The sequence below is a fragment of the Lycium barbarum genome, chromosome 2, assembly GCF_019175385.1.
Source record: "Lycium barbarum isolate Lr01 chromosome 2, ASM1917538v2, whole genome shotgun sequence".
Taxonomy (NCBI): Eukaryota; Viridiplantae; Streptophyta; class Magnoliopsida; order Solanales; family Solanaceae; genus Lycium; species Lycium barbarum.
Window position 1 is genome coordinate 6,389,333 of NC_083338.1, and position 20,728 is coordinate 6,410,060.

General features: G+C 36.3%; 1 protein-coding gene across 1 annotated transcript; it reads right to left on the minus strand.

Moving 5' to 3' along the window:
- Positions 1–6,370: 6,370 nt before the first annotated feature.
- Positions 6,371–14,322, minus strand: LOC132625995 (uncharacterized). The gene is made up of 8 exons (XM_060340694.1): positions 13,968–14,322; positions 11,925–12,034; positions 11,784–11,840; positions 10,995–11,294; positions 10,134–10,381; positions 8,722–9,028; positions 7,899–8,172; positions 6,371–6,838 (listed from the first exon to the last, which is right to left on the minus strand). Exons 1-8 carry the CDS (start codon positions 14,298–14,300, stop codon positions 6,584–6,586), a joined length of 1,884 nt encoding a protein of 627 aa, XP_060196677.1. The 5' UTR covers positions 14,301–14,322; the 3' UTR covers positions 6,371–6,583.
- Positions 14,323–20,728: the final 6,406 nt, after the last annotated feature.

The following is a 20,728-nucleotide window of genomic DNA, read 5'->3' on the forward strand; positions in this document are numbered from 1 at the left end:
CCAAACATGGTTAGTTTAAACATAATTTTATGTTCTTTCTTGAGGATATATTTGTTTTTAGTTTATTAGTGGTTAATGAGTCATGTCAATAGGCTTAAAAAAATAAGAGCAGCTCCTAATGAAGTTACTGCTAACCTGCGAGTTTATTTAATTTATTGGTGCAACTGTGCAAGCTGCAGCTACTTCCCATGATTTTTCAGTTATTAATTCTCACACATTATCATTTCAGTTCATGATTGAAGAACAAAACCTTATTTAATTTATTATGGACCCAAAGTAAAACATAGTAACATACCCCGAAATTGGAGATTTTATTTTTGTAATCTAGTGCTCTCCCAGTTGCAACATCAAATCATTTACCCATTGTCTAAGAATAATTATCATTGTTGTGGCCAAAAGAAAGAAGCACCTAAAAATGAGAAAATTAGTACTACCATCAAGGTATTGTGATAGAATGGATAGATTCAATTCACTCTTAACAAGAGACCTCGAGTTTGAGTCCTTAAAGAAGAAAATGAGAAGGGGAAGGGGGGGGGGGGGGGGGTTTAAAAAACTTACCCGCACTTAATCATAGTTAATAAACATACATTTTCACCTCATTAAATCAATTAACTATAGTGAATCTATATGATTGATGTAAACATTTGATGTAGATAAGTTTTTACCGAGAGAGAGAAACTAAAAGCATCACCAACAAAAACTATGAAGGAATTAGGTGAAAATTCATCATTTTGGGCTTCTATACTTGCTTGTTGGAGCCCAACACATAGTTTGCTGATCCATTATGCTCTTCCATGTATCTTTGGGCCTCCAAACTCTCCTTCAACAATCTACTTTTACCATTTTTCTACTTTTGACAATGGTTCAGAGTAGGAAGGTATCTCAGCACTTGCTATTTAAACAAAAATAATGGAGTTATATAAGACTTGGAAATCATCCAAACATAGGACTAAATAATTACAATGATTATTGACCATGGAACCACCCTCTTGGTGGCAGTGAAGTATATAAACACAGAGCATTCAGAAAATTCTAACACATAATATATAGGCATAATACATAAACACGCTCTCAAATTTGGCCTCAGCTGGCAAGTATGTCTTTCAACTTTGGGTGTGCACAAGTAGGTACCTCAACTTGTATAAGGTTGAACATGTAAACACAAATGCTGACGTGACACTGATGCGGCACATAAGTTTAGAGTTGTCTAGATGATCGTTTTATAAGTTGGAGTGCATACTTGCCAGCTGAGGCCAAGTTTGAGGACTTATTTATATATTATGCCTAATATATATATGCAAAAAAGAAAATTAGCCTATTTCCAATGTGATATTTTTTTAAGATCAGGGGGTGTCAATCCACTTCCCTTAAAAAAAAAAATTAAAAAAGCTCCACCTCTTATGGCGGAGCCCTATGTATTTGAGGGATTTCGATTGGTAGAATCCCTTTTGTTAGAGGATTATATTGTACGTCTAGAATAACAACAACGACATACCTAGTGAAATTTCATAATGTGGGGTCTGAGAAGGGTAAAGTGTACGCAGACCTTAAAAATATTCTAATTTTCTTTAATATAATTGTTAGATCTATTGATATAAAAAGAAACTTTAGTATATTGCTAAATAAAAGGTGGTTCAAAAAATTACTTTAGGTTCTAGATTTAAATTCTAAATGTGGCATTCTTAATTTTTTTTTGTGTGTGAATACCCTTACTAGAAGATCGTCAAGTTAATCTAGTATTGAGTGCAATGGGTAAAATTAGAAATAAAAAAATAAAACAAACACATAGATCAAGAACTCAATTTTGCTGTAAAGATAATGCATAGAGGCAAATAACCTAGAAAGCAATAATTGAGAATTTGGCAGAGCTAACGTGTGCCTCCTCAATGCTATTTTGAACCATTCTCATGCTCATGTGCATAATCCTTTTCTTGTTTTTCTTTGCCCTATTGGTTTTCATAGTAGTTTTTCAAAACAACTACCTGGTATTTAGAATTCACTAATTCAATTAATTTGCATTCTCGTTAGGTCCCATTAAAAGGAGACATGAGGTTTTTTCATTTTCAGGATTCGAATCCGATCTCTGAGTTTAAAGATTCATCAATTCTATTCCACTTGTTGGTAGTCTTATTGGCTCTCATTACTTCTTAGTTAATTTGTCTTGTAAATACTCAGTGACGGATGCAGATTTAGAGCATTATTTACGGGTTTTATAAAAATTCAATAGTTTTTCTTCATAAATGAAGAAACCCAGTGTAATCCCACAATAGTGAGGTCTGGAGAGGGTAAGATGTACGCAGTCTTACCTCTACCGGGGTATAGAGGTTGTTTCCGATTGACCCTCGGCAACCCTCCTCCTTTATCCGGGCTTGGGACCGGCAATGTGAGCGAGCTCACACAGGCGGAGTTTTTCTTCATAACTATATATGCATTAAAAAAATATTTTACTGTAAATCTATTGTTATATATTGATTTGAGATCAAGGTCAATGCACATAAATTTTAAATCACGAAACCGGGGATGCTATATCTAACATTAGCACATGGAATATAATCACATTTCAATGCCCTCTTTTTCTTCTTCCTATTTTATTTTTTCTATTAATTATTTTTTAAAATTGTGTAATAAAATTTAGAGATAATCTTCTTTTTGCCGGCCACAAACTAATTTGGACACTTCCACTCAAACCCACACCACCACTCACACTCCCATCTAAAAAGACAAAAAATAAATAATACTAGTGTGTAAATTCGTACTTCATAAGTTTATAGAAAAAAGATATTTGGAGCAATGTTTCTTCTAAACATCTGGCACTTATTTTTCAAAATGATCCTTGATGTTAAAAAGGTGCATTGCGATCTTTTTTTCGTTTGCTATTAACTATTCTATGTTCTGAATTTACTGATCTGACTAAGTCGAATTCATGCCGATAAGGTCACTAAAGAGAGAAGTGCTTCTTATTTGGAGATTTTTCATTCGCAAGACTCAAACTCGAGATCTCTAATTAAGAGTGAAGAAAACTCATCTATCTCGCTATACCCTTTTGTGGTTAAATTTCTATCTTCCAGAACTCAAAACAAACTATGGTGTTCTTATTATATGTTGTTCTATTTCTAACAAGACAACATAATTTCTCTCACGTTCACAAATAAATTCTATTTGGAAACATCTAATTTTTTTCTGCAAAATTGTGCTAGAGGATTTCCTCCTATTCCTCATGCTGTAGTAAAAATACAATAATATAGCTAATTTTCACTTCATCAAAACTAGAAAAAGCATAAAAGAAGGGAAGGAAATCCAACAATAACAATAATAAGTTGCGCCTTTTTCAATTAACAAATCATTTAAACTCAAATCAGACGACTTTAAGTCTAAAAATAGAATTCGTCTAGAAATCTATTTTGTTTCATGCAACTATTCTCCAATTACAGATAAATTATAAACTTGAACATCAATGTGATAAACTAAAAAAGGAAATCATTCTAGTCATTCCAACATTAATCAGCTGATTGCATTTTTTCAATTCTCTGAACCAAAGTACATTTATAATTTCTACCAAACTATTCCATGCACAGTACTCTACCTCTACATGCCCGTCCTTTCTTACTAATAAATTATATAGGCGGCAAATTTAATAAGACACGAATCAAACAGCCACACAAGTATAGCAACTTGTGAATGTGATTGAAAATGTCACCACCCAATTTCATTGCAGGTATGGTCCGTTTTGGCCTAACAGACATCACGGATTTGTCCTTTGGGTTACACTATCATTGACCTCAAAAGTACGTTTACCATGTGAATTTGCTTTATGCCTTACAAAGCCCTTCCCTTTTCCTTCTCATTCTAATATAAGATTCGTCTAAGGTGTCATGTGCACCCCTTCTTCAGAAGCTTGCTAGCATATAAGCCTACCAGTCCTCCCTTTGGCTCGTCTTCCATCATGGGCATCACAGAAAAAACAAATATGTAAAGACTAATTAACCCTCAACATTATCCTTCCTGAAGCTATCCAGTAAAGAATTACAAAAAATCAGAAAGAGAACAAAAATGTTAGATTCTCTTTCTTCTTTGTATCCTAAATTGTTATTAAAAAAAAAAAAAGGAAATCAGGAACAAAAAGAAGGAAAGAAGAATATCAATGATGTACTTTATTCTGAATAGGATTTGAGGAACTTCTAGGCCTTCTCCTTAAACCATTTTCCACAGCTTTCTCATGCTCTACAATTGCTCCATTCACTTTGCCAATATTTGTAGAAAGTGAATTCAAAGAAACCATTAATCTTCTTGAATATTGGGATTGTAATCCTTCAAGAAAGAATGTCTCTTCAAGTGAAAAAGAAACCATGAATAAATGAGAGAACAATATGACTAAAGTCAGAATAAATAATGTTCTATGACTATTTTCCATTAAGGGGAACTTTGGTTTCAAAGAAGCTAAGTGAGATGAATATGGTCACACAAAGAAAAAACCTTGGTTTATAAGAATGAAAACAACTTGGTTTACAAGAATGAAAACAGGTTGATAGTCAAGTTATGGCTTGTGCTTAAATCTGACAAAACATGTGTAAATGGATAATATATTAAGAAAAATGATTGGAATATTTTAAAGGGTAGTCCATAGTGTTAAGTCAAAAGTTGCTTCCACACTTTGGACAGATCAATCCTTGTGCAAAGAGGCAGATATATTCCCATGACACATGTTTCGGCCTTTGTGTGTGCAAAACTCAAAATAGGTGATCTAACGATCGCGCCTAACTACAGATATTAGTAGTCATCAGATTCATATGAGCTACTGAAGAGTAAATAATGATCTTTTTAAAAGTGGCATGTCTTAAAGTAGTCGAGAAAGCATATATCATAACAATCGCGCTGACTGTTTTAAGAGACAAACAGGGTGAATTTTGTTTTGCTCCAACTGCTGTGAGCATGGGTGTTATGTCGCTGAGCTGATGTGGAGAGGAATTTTTTGTTGCGGGTTCATTTGATGACTGTGAGAGGGTTTCAGCAATCTGATATAATTGGTTCAACCAGAAGCTAGGTCATAGAAGGTAGATTAGATTCGACAATCTTAAGTAGTGGAGTTGATCCTAGCCAATAAGATAAGCTATTGCTGACTAATCACTAGCTTTTGCTAGAATAATAGTGCATAGTCTTCGAGCGAGTTCATGCTATGCGGATGAGGCAATGAGTTAATTATGAGGGCTTGAAAATAGATATAGGAGAGTGTATTATAGAGAGTTTAACGCTAGTGATAAAGTAACCTATATATTAAACACATTATCATTTTGAAATTAGGAGTTCAAATTTAATTTTTTTTAATATTTTAGTATTTCTTTTTTACATACATGTACACTCACTTTATGTCGAATAATAGTGTTGTAATATTGATCTTAGTTGAATACTTCAACCTGTTAATTATATGCTACATCCGCCACTATGTACTTGTGGAGAAAGCTCTACACTATAATTGGCAACCTTTTTGTTAGTATTGAGAAACTTGACTTAAAATAAAGGGGTTATTTCCTTATTTTACTCTTTACTTTTGTTTTTAAAAAGGATAGGACTTGGAAGCAACAGATCATGTGAGAGCTGATTTGACTAATAATTTAGTAGATCTCTTTGATTCAGACCAATTTTCTAACTAAGACTATATAACGAACATGCTCATGTGACTTTTCACAATATACCACATGAGTCCACTTTCTTCTGTGTCCTTTTGCTTGTATTATATTTTAAACATTTGAATCAGAGGTTTTTCAAGATCAAACAAGCACAGCTAAGGTTTGTTAGGAAAGAAAACAGCATTCATGTTTTATTATCTTGTTGTAAGTGTATTCGTAATAAAGTAGTATACTTTTCTTCGATTTTTTTTTTTGGGGGGGGGGGTGGGGGGGGGGGGGGGGGGGGGAGGGTTGATAGAGCGGGGGAGAAAAAGAGAGCAGTTTTCTGAGTATGATAAGAAATAATAATAAATTTTGAGCCTAGTAAATCAAATGGGTTGTGGTAAAATTCTGAACTCAACAAATAATGTTCATATCTTGAATCCGGTCTCTGCACTTAATGCATGTAGGGGTGCTGGAGCTTTTCCCCCCACTGTAACTTCTTTTAGATACCTAAGAAGAACGATAACCACATAACCAATGAAGGAGATCCGCAACTTGAATAAGGCACACGAGAATTCAAATCTTAACTTCTATACCTTCTTCAATGAGTCTAAGTCTAGCTTCGCGAATCAGAAATTAAGGACCTACATGTTTAGATCATCGAGCTCTTGGCTATATACCGCCATGCCTCTCGATTGATACACAGTTGAAGAGGCAAATCACAAAAGCTTTCTATAAAGGAAATGATTTATCAACTCTCAAAATAAACAAGCTAATTGAATTTATATTATGCAACTCTGACCACGAAACGCATTATCCAACGCGAAAAAAAGCGTAGACATGCTAGCCCCACAGGAAAAAGGCCAAAAATGAAAAAGGAATAGCTACCCTTTCACACATTACTACAAGAAGGTAACACTAAAATTTCTATTGCATATACAAGTTAATATCTTGTATTACATAGTAGAGAGATCAACTCACGAGGAACAAGAAAGCATGCCTACACCAGGCCTATATGCCCAAGCTGGAGGCAAGCGAGCGTATTTCTCCATGCCGGGTTGTTCGTCAAATGGATGTTGCATAAGTTTCAGTAGCCGTCGGACCTCCCTGAAATCACCTTGTTCAGCTGCATCTATTGCACTTTGGCACAGATAGTTTCTAAGGATGTACTTTGGATTTACAGAATTCATGGAGGCCTTTCTCTCCTCGTCCGATACACCACTAGTAGAGAGCTGTAGAGTAGAATATAGTTACTAGTTAAGAGGAGAAGAGTAATGAACAAAATGAGCACAAAGTGTAAACAGCGGAGAAATGGCGTAGTTTCACGCCTCATCATCGATGACAGCAGTTACAGCAGAAAGATTTTATTTATTTACTTTAAGCTACTACCTACGTCCCACTTATTTTTTCCCCTTTTCATTTTTATGTTTTTTGCTCCTCTGTACCTATTGGTTTTCACTCGAACTACGTATACATATGGGAAAAAAATTATGTATATATATACATATAATAAGATCAAACTCATTCTAAACTCAAAATCAGAGTTAGGGGGTAGGTGCGACATAGTGAAGCCCTGAGAGACCACCCTAGTCCAAAGAGTCAATAGAAAACCCTTCGCTAAAAAATTACACTGTGTAAATGGGTCAAAATTGTGTGTATACATACTATATGTTGAATCCTCTTGACATAGCGTATATATATTTGATAACTGTGGTGTCCTAGCTAGCTTGTGCACACTCAATTATTCGATGGGATACCTAGCACCTCATACCAGCAACGTTTGTTCAACAAGGCTAAGACAGATAGGAAGAAATCACCTTGTGCTTCTGTCTCTACTGGGATTTGAACCTGAGACCGCATAGTTCTCAAACCACTTCATTGACCACTAGGTCACACCTTGGGTGTAGATTGTGTATATAACTTCTTTATATTTTGACTCCCCTAAGTGAAAATCCTGGCTTTGCTTGTGCCAATAGCAGCCCATGTCTTAAGGGAACAGTACAGGTGAGTAAGAAGCTCGTTACAAAATTGACAAGCATAATAAAATAAAACTCTGGACCCCTATGAACAGGAACACATGTGCTAAGAAAACACACAAATTGGAGCACCATGAAAACAGTGTAAAAGCAAGGGCTTTCATAGCACTCCATCATGCTTATGTCACTTAACCCTCAGTTATTAGTGAACAATCTAAGCAACGGGCTTAGATTACAAAGATGATGTGACTTCGCCAACATGATTTACAAAAAGAAGATAATTCCTAATTCACAGAAAAAAGAAGTTAATACATACCTCTTGTATGTAGGATTTCACCCAACTTGTCCAAGCTTCCTTCCGCTCCTTACCGATATCCAATAGAGCGGCTTTCAGAGGAATCAATAACTTGTCTTCTGGAATTGCAGGATCAGCATTGATGTTCGATAGCAATCGGAAGAAGTTTGTGTAATCAACTTTATCAACAGCCATATTCTTAAGTAGTTCGCCGATCATCTGTTTATTGTACTTAGACAAACCAAGCTTTTTGGTCATGATTGCTTGATAGTCATCCATAAATTTGATGCCATACCTTAAAAAGTCAATAAACAAAATGTCACTCAACAGTAAAAAGGTAAAGACAAGCAATTGAAAACATACACTCTAGTAAGTGGTATTTCTCCCGTTTCAATTTGTTTGTCTTAGTTTGTCTCAGCGCAGAGTTTAAGAAAATAAAGAAGACTTTTGAATCTTGTGTCTTAAATTAAAGATGTGTAATGTGCCAAAATGTCCTTTGACTCTTGTGGCCTTAAATATGCCATGTAGGATGTTGGGTGTAAAAAGTTACTCCCTCAGTTTCAATTTGTTTGTCTTAGTGACTATGTTTGGACAATCAAAGGATATTTTCTTTGACCATAATTTTCAACTACTTTCTAAATATTTTGAATTGTTAATTATTGCGACTTAGACTTTTTATGTGGTTACTAAATATGTATACCGAACACGTTAGTTTTACCCTCGTACTCAGAGGTCAAGCCATATAAATTGAAACAGATATCAGAAGAGGCATTCCTTTCGAACCAGACAAAAAGGTAAAGTAAGACAAATAAATTGAAATGGAGGGAGTAGTGTTTCGTGTCACCTCTCCATGGCATAATTCGCCTCCTTTTCATTTAGCAACTGTGCGGTAGATAGAGTAGTAGCAAACTGAGCAACATTCCATAAACCTATATCTGGCTGATTCGCAAAGCAGTATCTTCTGCCAGGTAGATCAGTGGTATTGGGTGTGTAACTGGGATCAAACGCGTCTAAAAATCCATAAGGGCCATAATCAATGGTGAGGCCTAACACACTCATGTTATCAGTATTCATCACTCCGTGTGTGAACCCAACACCTTGCCACCTTGCAATCGTAGAAGCAGTCAGCTCGGCAACTTCCACTGCCCATGCTGGAACAAATGTACTCATACATCAATAAATGTGTGAAAAGTAATTTGTCAAAATAAGCAGATAAAAAAATTCAACCCAAGGGTGTGGGCTAGTGGTAACTCGGAGGAGAAGCATGAGGTCTCAGGTTCAAATCCTAGCGGAGACAAAAACACTAGGTGATAATAGGATAAAATATTATCCCAAAAGCATTTATATATAATCTAGTGGGGTGGGATGGGGTGGGGAGTAGGGGTGGCAAGGAGTGGGATGCTCAAGGGCTGGGGGTTGGGTGGGTGAGGAGGAGAAAAAGAATTGGAATGTCACTTATGGAAGATTTGGGGAGGACAATGTTACATTTAAAAAAAAAAGATTTGGGGAGGAGATAAAAAGCTGAGGGATATATTGTTTTCCCAGAGAAAATGCTTTCTATCAGCAGTCATTGTTTTGTTTTCATTTTTAAGGAATTTGTTATCCTAGAGAAAATGTTTTCTAAAACATTTTGACCAACCAAACATGAAAAAATTGGAAAACATTTTTCCTCAGTACCAAACACAACCCTAGTCTTGATTCATTTTGTTTAGCTTGATTAGGGTGTTTGTTTGCTAATGGATGTGCTAATTATTGCTTCCAATTTGTCTGTTCGGAATTTCTATTGCTTCCCTTTTTTCTTGTCTATCCCTATCTCAATCTACATCAGAATATATTAATATAATGAAATGAAGTTAGAACTACGTTACAAGAATACATGTGTAAACTCCAAGTCCATTTAAAACTGGTGTCAGGTGAACTGAAAATAACAAGCTTACAAACAGAAACTAAAACATATGACCTTTTCTCTTATAGAAGCAATGGTAGGATTTTTATGACAAGAAGGCATTTCCTTTCCTCAATGTTAGAGCATTTGGAGTCTAGATAGACGTTTGGTTAGTACATTAGTACTGTCTTAATGAGAAGATCATTAAGAGTTTGCTGACAATGGAATATTGAGAGAAGTACTACTCATCAACAGGCAATTATCATCACTCTCTTAGGTCACGCTCGATTCAGCATTAAAAAGGAGGACAAGTTTAGCGCAGGCACAAACTATCCACTCCTATATCCACTCAAGAAAAACAATATATTTACCTGCATATTTGTTTGAAGTTAAATCCACAGCCGAATCATCTTCCTCACCAGTGCTGAATGATATGCTTTCACTCTTACTCATGTTCTCTAGATGGGGGAAGTGATGTCTAATTGTGTAATCTGCTAAAGTACGCACAATCTCAAGGTCCTCTTTACCCCTAGAGGCATGTAGTTGGTAAGAACCAAAACGCAGAAAAGATTGAGCAACTCTGCAGACAATGGCACCAGGCTCATCTTTTGGATTCCCACTGCATGAAAAAAGAATAGTCATGCATATTGAGAACAAAAAAGAGACTTGAATGGATCAAAAAACAACTACCTCGAGCATAATCATATAACATGGCTCCCTATTCATACTCCAAGTCTTCAGTGAAAATACTGCTCCCTCTGTCCCAATTTATGTGACACTCTTTCCTTTTTAGTCAGACCCGAAAAAAATGACACCTTTCAATATTTAGTAACAATTTAAAAATTAATTTACCCTTTTACCCTCAATGAGATGATTTACAGCCACAAAATGTTTTAAACCACAAGTTTCAAAAGTCTTTCTTTCATTCTTCAACTCCATGCCAAGTCAAACACTTCACATAAATTGGGACGGAGGGAGTATATAGGTGGTTAAGTGGTTCTCACCAATTTCAGCAAATAAAATTCTTCAACTCCATGCCAAGTCAAACACTTCACATAAATTGGGACGGAGGGAGTATATAGGTGGTTAAGTGGTTCTCACCAATTTCAGCAAATAAAATGCAAGCATATCTTTTTCCTAAGAGTTCTCGGCTCATGAACATTTCGCAAAAATGATAAGACATATTGTACAATTAACTACTTAAAGAGAGAGAGAGACAGAGAGTAACATACTCATAAAACATGTCCCTGGTGACATCTTTTCCTGTCATTACGAGACAGAGTGCTCTTGTAGTTGGGATTCCAAGACTATGCATTGCTTCACTGCAGAGGAACTCGCGGATACTACTCCGAAGCACTGCAAGACCATCAGCAAAACGGCTATATGGGGTCTTCCCAGCACCCTTTAGCTGCAGTTCCCATCTTTCAGATTTTGAATTCAAAATCTCTCCAAGAGTTATTGCTCGACCATCACCTAGCTGGCCAGCCCACGTACCAAACTGATGTCCTCCATAGTTCTGGGCATAAGGCACACTGCACAAGAAAATTCAACCTAACATGCTGTCAGACTATTAAAAGTGGGAGTGACAAACGGGCGGGTCGGATTGGAAATGGGCAGGTCAAAAACGGATAAAATATCCGACCTGCTCGTATTTAACACGGACAAAAAATGGGTTAACTGACGGATAATATGGATTATCCATGGTTTCAGGAATAGTCAGGTGAGAACACAAGCTAAAATCCAAAATCAGCTTAGACTTCCAAAAAGCAAGAACTCATGAAAAATATCAAGCAGACAAATGAGTGAGTACTGATAATATCGATATCCACATTATCCATTTGGATATCCAGTTTTTTAGCGGATAATATGAATGATCTCCATATTTGATCCATTTTTAAAAAATCAGTTATCCAACCCATGTCTAATGGGTCGGATCAGGTGGTTACTTTTTTTAAACAAAACCATTTTTCCAGCCCTAATTAAAAGTTTAAGCAGATTCAAACTAGAAAAGTGACACTTACGCTCCCACTAAAGGTGATGCCCCCGAGAACAGAAGTGGAAAATCAGGCCTCTCAAATCTGAAAGGTTAAAAGAACTCAGCGTTACTTCCATCATAACAACACATTAGAAAGGACAATCTTCAGCAACCATTAGAACCTCACTCTTTAGGATCCAACTCAAGTAACTCTGCTACTGATTCTGACCACACAACCAGCTCAGGATTCTCCACCTCAACAGAAGGCAACACTTTCGTATAGCAAGCATGCAATACCTACATAAGCACAATATTTGACTCTCATAAGTAACTTTCAACATAATTCTCCACCTCAATACTACATATGGAAAACCAGGATTTCAACTTTCTTGCTATGCAGACACCATTGGAAGAAGATTAACCTTCCTCATTTACCTATTACTGACCATGAAACAAGTCTATTTTTTATTTTATTTTTTTAAGAAAGGTTGTAAACCATTTGAATATTTCCAAACGGGTACTGAATCCACAGAAATTCCCTAGCATCTGAACTATGGGAGTTGAAGAAACAGAACCTCAACTGAAACTAATTTCAATGCCATCTCTATCCAGACAATTGAAGCACAATTTCTACAGACATGAATAACTAGCAACAAAATTTCCCCATCCCCTAAAGCAATAAAACATATTTTCTTCACATTTAAACTGGAAGGGACTGCAACACTTTAGGGGTAAAAGTTACAGTATAACTAATACCATGTTAATTTGGTAGCAGTTTAGTTGTTATGTATAAAATTCACCACATCAAGTATGGTGTCTGCCATACCGTTCATAATCTCGCATAAATAATACACGTCAATGTTATCAAAAGCGAAAAGCGCAAAAAAGCTCTAAGGTCAGCTGGGCTTTAAGCGCAAATAAAGCGTGGGCTTCAATGAAAAAAGGCGCGATGGTGCAAAAATACAAATAGATATATGTTTAGTCCAAGACTAACAATAATAAGCATGAATAACAAATATATGGGCAAAGAAATTGTAAAAATATTACGATAAAGTGAAATATCAATTATCTAGTGTCATGTCTTCAAGGGAGGCTCATTGGCAAGGAAAAGTATGTCTCGGGGCCTTGATAATGACACTGAAGAGCACATAAAGCGACGCGAAGCGTTCAACATGTTTTGAGCCTCGCTTCAGGGTTTAAGCGCGCCTTTGAGAACTCTGATACACATAACACATACAAGTTATAAAGGAATTTATGTATTATTTTATCCGGGGTAGAAAATGGAATAACTAATACACGAATAACTAAACCCTGCATAACTAAATCCTACAACTAACCCCTACATAACTCTAACCAGCAACCAAATGACCCCTTATATTACTCCAAGATTTCGACTCTTTTGCTATGCGACCAAAGAAATTGTCTCATAAAACTAGCAGAAATTGAACCATCCTCATATATCTAACAATCGATGATAAGGGGTCGCTTGATTGCTGGTTAGAGTTATGCAGGTATCAGTAATGCAGGAATTTAGTTATGCAGGGTTTAATTATTCATATATTGCTTATTTCACCTTCTACCCTGCATAAATAATACACAGATTCCCTCATAACTTCTTGATGAAGTAGATTTCCACATAACCTTTCGATGAACTAGATTCCCTCATAACGTATACATGTTTTAGTTATGCGGGACTACTGGTAACCAAACACCGTAGTTGGTGTGCTGAATTTTATACATAACAACTAAAATGATACCAAACGTGTTACTAGTTAATACATGAATTATTAACTTCTTAACCAACAACCAAATGACCCCTTATATTACATATACGACATCAAGATTTCGATTTTTTTGCTATATTACGAGAGACGAGCTAACGCTTGGGGTGGTTGTACTGGGTGCAATTGGTGCAGTACACAGCTGATGGAAATTTGATCTTCACAAGGAGGACACAAGTTTCATTAATTACATTTATACCCCCTTAGGTTTAGTTCTTTAGTAATGCTTATTACCCCAATTCTCATCAATAAAAATCAAATCTTTAGCTCTGTTTAGTATATCTTTAGCTTAGCTTAGTTTTTAGCTAGATTTCTCCTCAAATTCCATTTTGTATCACAAAAACAACAAAACCCCAATCTCAATCACAACAAGAAGAACACAAACATCAACAAGAAAAAGCAAAAAACAATAATAATAATAATAATTTTTTTAAAAAAAACAAAAAAACCTCTCGTTGAAGGGTATCAGTTCTTGGATCAGGAGGCAGTTCACGAACAAAAGAATGATCCCAATTAAGTTCTTCAAGTTTCAACATATGTTTACTGTTATTTTCATCATTTACTAAAGTTTGGTTCTTTAAATTGCTAGTAACTGAATCAACGGTTGCAGATGTTGAGTCCATAGATGAAGAAAAAAAACAAGGGTGGTGATTGTGTTGAACTTTTGGGTATGATGATGAAAAGGGGTTTTTATTTGTGTGAAAATAAAATCTGGGTTGGAGAGATTTGGAGAAATGGAGAAGAGAGGTGGATGAAGAAGAAATTCTTGAAAGTATTTGCATACTTGTTTGTCTGTTTTTACATTTTATGAGGACTGAAATGAAATAGTGGTAGTACTAATTTCTATATTGAGATAATTTGATAACAATAAAAATAATAATAATAATAATAATAATTAAAAAAAAAACCTCAAGTATCACATTTTTTTAAGTTTTCTACCGGAACTACCTAACCTATCATTAATTAATTCACAAAACACACCTCAACTATCACTTATTCACTTTTAATAAGGTGTGTTTTGCAAACTAATTGGTGATAGTTTAGGTAAGAAACTCTCACACATGATACTTCAGATAGGAAACACAAAAAATCGTGATACTTGAGGTGTTGTTTTTTATTCTTAACCCTTTTTTATTTTTATTTTATTTTTTTACGTCGTATCGGGTACCCTTATTGTGATTAGATTAAATTTGAATTCGCGCCAATCTTCTATTAGTGATAAATACTCTTTGATAAAGAGCCCGTTTGGATTGACTTATAAGTTGCTTATAAACTGTTCTCAATTTTTTTGAGTGTTTGGCTGGCTAACTTGAAGTCATTTTGTGCTTAAAAAAAGCTTAAAAAAATAATTGAGTCTATTTGATTTAGTTTATCTAAAGTAACTTATAAGCTGAAAATATCTTATAAGCCAAAAAAAAAGTTAGATTATCCCAATTTTTTTTTTTTTTTTTTTTTTTTTTTTGTAAATTATAAGCTTTAAGCACATCCAAAGAAGCTCAAAGACTTGCTCCATACAAAAGCTTGAATCAGACTTGTCCAATCAAGGATGAAAAGTAGTTACCAATCTATTATATTTTGGTTAGTAGTACTGATTTGACAAACTAAATCTATGACTATTCATCTTGTGTTAAGAGAAAATTGAAACTTTGGTCCGTAAACTATGTTAAAATTCAGTTTGTCCCTTTCTATTACTAATAACATGGAATAATGTAGTCTCTTTACCACATATGAATACGGTGAAATAAAATGTTACTTTATGCTTTGCTAAATATCTTGAATTCGAACTCTAAGAATTTAGTCTTTTTCTATGCTTTATTGTAGATCCGGATTAATCGAGCGTAAACTATATGGTAAAAAAGTAAATGTTACTTCATCTTTATTAATTAAATATCTCGGATTTCAACTTTAATAATGAAATCCTTCTCGATATAGAGCGCTGAAATTTTCAATAGTAAGTTTTTTACGTCGTGAATTCAGATAAATCAAATCAATAGATAACGAACGTTGGATACTTGAAGAAAGAAAAGACACGAGATTCATATTGTTACCGCTTGACTATTAGGTTGTCCAATTAAGGACTTGCTTTGTCTATTCTAGCACATTAACTTTTTCATCATTATGCAATCGTTAATGAGAAATATAATTAGTAAAGATTTGTATAAACGATATTTTATTTGGTATTGAAGCGTAATAATAATTAGTATGCATTGATTTGATCAAATGTTACATGTGCCCATAAAAACTACTGCATGAATTGGCACTTTCTTTACCCATCTGCTATTAATATCAACAGATGATGCAATTAAGGAAGTTAGTAACATAATAGTGTCAAATGATTAGATTAGAAAACAACTACAAGAATGAAATCAATAAGATGAGGACCAAAATTAGAGATTATTTATGCGTGAGGAGCCAAAATTGCAGTTTTCTCTTTTATGTTTTATAGGAGTAGTATTTATGTATTTTAATCTTTTAAATTTAATTTTGTTAGGGTCATAGGGTTTATTTATTTTAATCTTTTTGTGTTTGAGACTTTGACTTTTCTTTGTTTGTCTTTGTCCTGCATATTTTCTTGTGAAAGAAATATGTGACTAGAGATTATACCTTTGAAGATGGGAACGTAACACTGCCATTTGGAATTTGAAGAAAATGACTTTTAAGATTTTGTTCATATATTATAATTTATAATTATTATGTAAGAGAGGAAGTATTGCTTGTCCTTCACGGGGCTAAATTTGGTATTTTCTAAAGCACCTTTACAGTGCCATGTGTTGTACAACTTTTACATTTTGAGTTGTCCCTCTTTTATATAATACCCTTGAGTTAGTTATATTTTACTTCAGTTGCCACCATGTTATTTGGTAAATAATGGCAACTTTTGAGATATTTTTCAAGGCCCAAATTTAGTCTCCAATTCCTCTTGCGTCATTCATGTATTGATTGTTAGTCATTGGTTTGCAACATGGATAAATCAACGTGTGCTGCTTTTTCTTTTTAACCTTTGTCAACAAAACAAGAAAATCTTAAAACTTATAAGGGTCGTGCAGAAGTTTTTCACTCTCTTTTTCAAGATAAGTTGTCACGTTTTATTTTCTCGCATTTTAATTTAACTGATGTCTGTGTTAATGCAGAGGAAATTTGAGTTGACATTTTTCTATTTGTCTTGCAAATAATACTAGGTCTTCTACTCTCTCTATATATATATATTCAAAAGCTAACGGTCAAATCCCCGAAGGTAACTCATTCGATCGGCGACCAAGTAACGTCGTCGGATCACTACAAGACCAGGTAATGCCAGCCATTTTTCCGGCCAGATATACTTTTCTTCTCTCTTCTCTTTTCTTCTTCTTCTTCTCTTCTTCTCTACTTCTCCTTGTTTCCCCTTTTCTTTCTCTACTTCTGGCACTCCGACCGGCAGCCAGAACACTGCTGCTCCTACGCTGATGACTTTTTTCGGCATCATTTTCCGACTAGTTCTCTCTCCTCTTTCTCTCTCCTTTTTTTCTTCCCTTTCCTCTCTTTTCTCTTCTTCTTTTCAGTCTCTTTGTGAACATTACCCCGGCAGTGAACAGTAACTCCTGCGTACAGTAACTCCTGCATTGAACAGTGTTTTTCGGCGGCGAACAGGTTTGGTTCAACTGGAGTTGGTACATGCGGTTTCTCGTGTCAATACACTTGTAGTTATATTTTGCTGCCTTTAGACCTTTGAATAATTTATTAGTTCATACTTGCTTTCGTGGCTTTGGTTATTGATGGTAGACTAGGTTCATGTTCTCGTTTGGGACAGGGGCGAGGGTTAGGAGGGGTAAGTGGGTTAAAGGAGCGTCTAGGGTGAGAGTAGGTTCGTGAAACATTGGGACGTTAACGGGGAAGTCCATAGAGCTAGTTAAGATTCTTAAGAAGAGGAAGATTAATATAGCTTGTGTCCAAGAGACCAAATAGGTAGGTCCTAAAGCTAAAGAGGTAGACGGGTATAAGCTTTGGTTCTCTAGTAGGTCGAAGTATAGGAATGAGGTAGGCATTTTAGTAGATAGTGAATTAAGGGATCAGGTGGTAGAGGTTAGGAAGGTCACTGATAGGATGACGTCAATGAAAGTGGTCATAGAAGGGCTCACTTTGAACATTATTAGTGCTTATGCGCCCCGAGCGGGCTTAGGCGAGGAGGAGAAGAGGTGCTTTTAGGAGGATTTGGATGAGTTAGTGAGAGGTATACGGCCTACTGAGAAGCTATTCATGGGAAGTGATTTCAATAGGCACATCGGTCCTATTTAGGGGGGTTATGATGATGTGCGTGGAGGTTTTGGCTTCGGGGACAGGAATTGTCACGACCCCAACTAGGGGCCTCGACGGGTACCCGGAGCTAGCCACCAGGCACCGCTCGCTCTACTACTTATTTTACTCACCCAACGATTTTTTGTCGACTTAGCATGCAATAGTAGTGAAATCATGATTTATATGGAAACATAATTACTATATATATATACATATACGTATGCCATTGGCTCATCAAAATAGTATATACATAATACATAGCATGCCATGAAACCATTTGACCCACACTGCGTATCTACGAGCCTCTAATGACATAATACATAATCAGACGGAACAAGACTCCGTCGTGCCCAAAAAAAAAATATACATGAAGATATACATATATCGAAAGAGCGACCATAAGCACCTCCGGACAATGGAGTGCTCTCTATCCGCTGACAGCTACTAAGGATCTGGGCCAAGATCTCCCCCCTGTCTACCTGTGGGCATGAACACAGCGTCCGAAGAAAGGAAGTCAGTACGAACATTGTACTGAGTATGAGAGGCATAAACAATGAAGAATAAGATAAGGACAATATATCAAGCATCAATGTGAACATGGAACTGAATGGAAATCATAAGAAGAATGATGCATGCTGCCTTACTCATACTTTTTATCATATCATATATGCGTGTCATGCAAGCTGCCCGTCCATGTCGGAACGGTGTAATAGTCCACAATATAAGCCCGCGTCCAGGCCTCCCGCGTCTGGGGTACCATCTCATGCCGCCCACTAGTGGTGTCTGCCCATGCCCGAGAGGGTCATGGTGTATCCGTATAGCTGCCCGCCGTAGCGGTGACATGCCCGGCCAACTAGGCGCGGTGGAATGCAATTATGACATGCTTAACATAAAATACTTATATTATCATACTTTTCAACATATGCTCTTCTCATCACAATCCATGCATAATGCTCATGATTAACTTTACACTATCGGGGTGACGTAAGGTCGTGATCCCCCGATGGTATTATGGAACAATTACTCATACGCTGCCCCACCTTGGAAGAACTAGTATGTAAGGTGAGTGAAGACGATGGATAACATCATTTTCATGCTAACTTCATCATATCATATATTGCATATTATGCGGACATTATGAATCTAGACCTCTAGCTTTCCGGATTATAGAAACTCATGTAGTGGATAGGAAATTCAAATGCATAAGATTCATGCCATTAGAAGGAAGGACTAGCCTCACATACCTTGGTTATTTAGCTACGGTGTCGCTCGCTTATTCTTCGTCGATATCACGTTGTTACCTTCATAAAAGAATTTCTATGTCAGTACTAGCAACTAGCTAGAAGACCATGTCGCTAATTCTAGGAAAAGTCAGACCATGCTTCCTTCCCTCACACTACTTCCCATGTTGTGTATCAACTCCCCATATTCATAGTGAAATTCCACTAACATTCATTCATATCACTATTCACTCAATGATGACCCATTTCCTTGTTCTTTTACATTTCAAGTGTCTAAGCTTTTCAATACCCCAAACAATATGGAATAATCATAAAACTTACCTTGGATGAAGGTTAAACAATCCTTGAGTTGATATTCTTCACTTAGTCAAAACCCTAGCTTCACCTTCTTTGGAATTTCTTGACTTAGACAGCCTTTTGATGTGTTCTTGCACTTGGTTTCATAGATTTAGTGGTGTTGATCTTAGTTTTCCTTTGATTTTCTTGGATGAAGTGTTGTGGAGAGTGTTCTAGAGTATTCTTGATTTGTCTTGCTGAAGAATGAAATAAGATGAGTCCAAAGTCCCTTTTAATAACTCAGAAGTTGGTGTTTAATGAATTTCTATCGGGGTGAACAGTGACCGTATTGCACAGTTTACGGACCGTATTGTGGTTTACGGTCCGTCCATGGTGGTCGTATTTAACCATTTCCCAAAACAGAGAAGGTTGGCTGAGGATCATGATACTATACGACCTGGTTTACGGTCCGTATTTCAGTTTACGGGTCGTCCTCCAGGTCGTTTTTAATCCTTACACTTAACAGAATCTTGGCTGAGGGACCTGGGGGTTTACGACTTGGTTTACGGTCCGTATTCCAGTTTACGGACCGTAAACTGGGTCGTTTTTAACCATTGTCAACTTTTCCAGAGAGTTGAAGTTTTTGGCAGTTTGGAGGACGACTGCACTATACGGTCCGTATATCACTTTACGGGCCGTATAGTGCTCTATACGACCACTGACATGAATTTTTTTGAAATTCCATTATTTCCCCGGATTTCATAATTAGCCATTTCCAACTTAATAAATCGTTATTCACCCAACTTTTCATCACTCCAATCATTACCTAAGTACGGAGAAATTTCCGAGGTGTAACATTCTCCCCCCCTTTTGGAACATTCGTCCTCGAATGTTGGACACTTGGGGAATGCTAGAGTTCCCTCTACAATTTACCACTACCAACTTATCGCAACTACCCATAATATCATCACTTCACGGGAACACATTACTTTATCAACACATATACGGCCAAAACATTAATTTGAGTATACATACCTTACATCGCCGATGCTTCTTCTTGAGTTTCTTCCAGTGAGTGGAATAATTGCGGATATCTGATTTTCATCTTTTCTTCCGCTTCCCAAGTCATTTCTTCCCACTTGTTATTCCGCCATAAAACTTTGACCGAAGCAACCTCCTTGTTCCGAAGCCTTCGTACTTGCCTATCCAAAATGGCAACGGGCATCTCCTCATATTTTAGCTTCTCTGTTATTTGCACATCGTCAGTCGGAACTATTCTCGTTGGGTCTCCAACACACTTGCAGAGCATCGAAATATGGAACACTGGATGCACAGATTCGAGCTCAGAAGGCAAGTCCAATTTGTAAGCCACTCTACCCACCTTACGGACAACTTTATAAGGTCCGATATATCTTGGGCTC

What these genes read in the sequence shown, in the direction of transcription:
- LOC132625995 (XM_060340694.1), bottom strand. Translation starts at nt 14,300, where the DNA reads ATGCAAATACTTTCAAGAATTTCTTCTTCATCCACCTCTCTTCTCCAT. An exon ending in CTTGAGTTGGATCCTAAAGA is followed by an intron (nt 11,841 to 11,924) that starts GTGAGGTTCTAA and finishes TTAACCTTTCAG; the next exon opens with ATTTGAGAGGCCTGATTTTC. An exon ending in TGAAATCCTACATACAAGAG is followed by an intron (nt 6,839 to 7,898) that starts GTATGTATTAAC and finishes TCTACTCTACAG; the next exon opens with CTCTCTACTAGTGGTGTATC.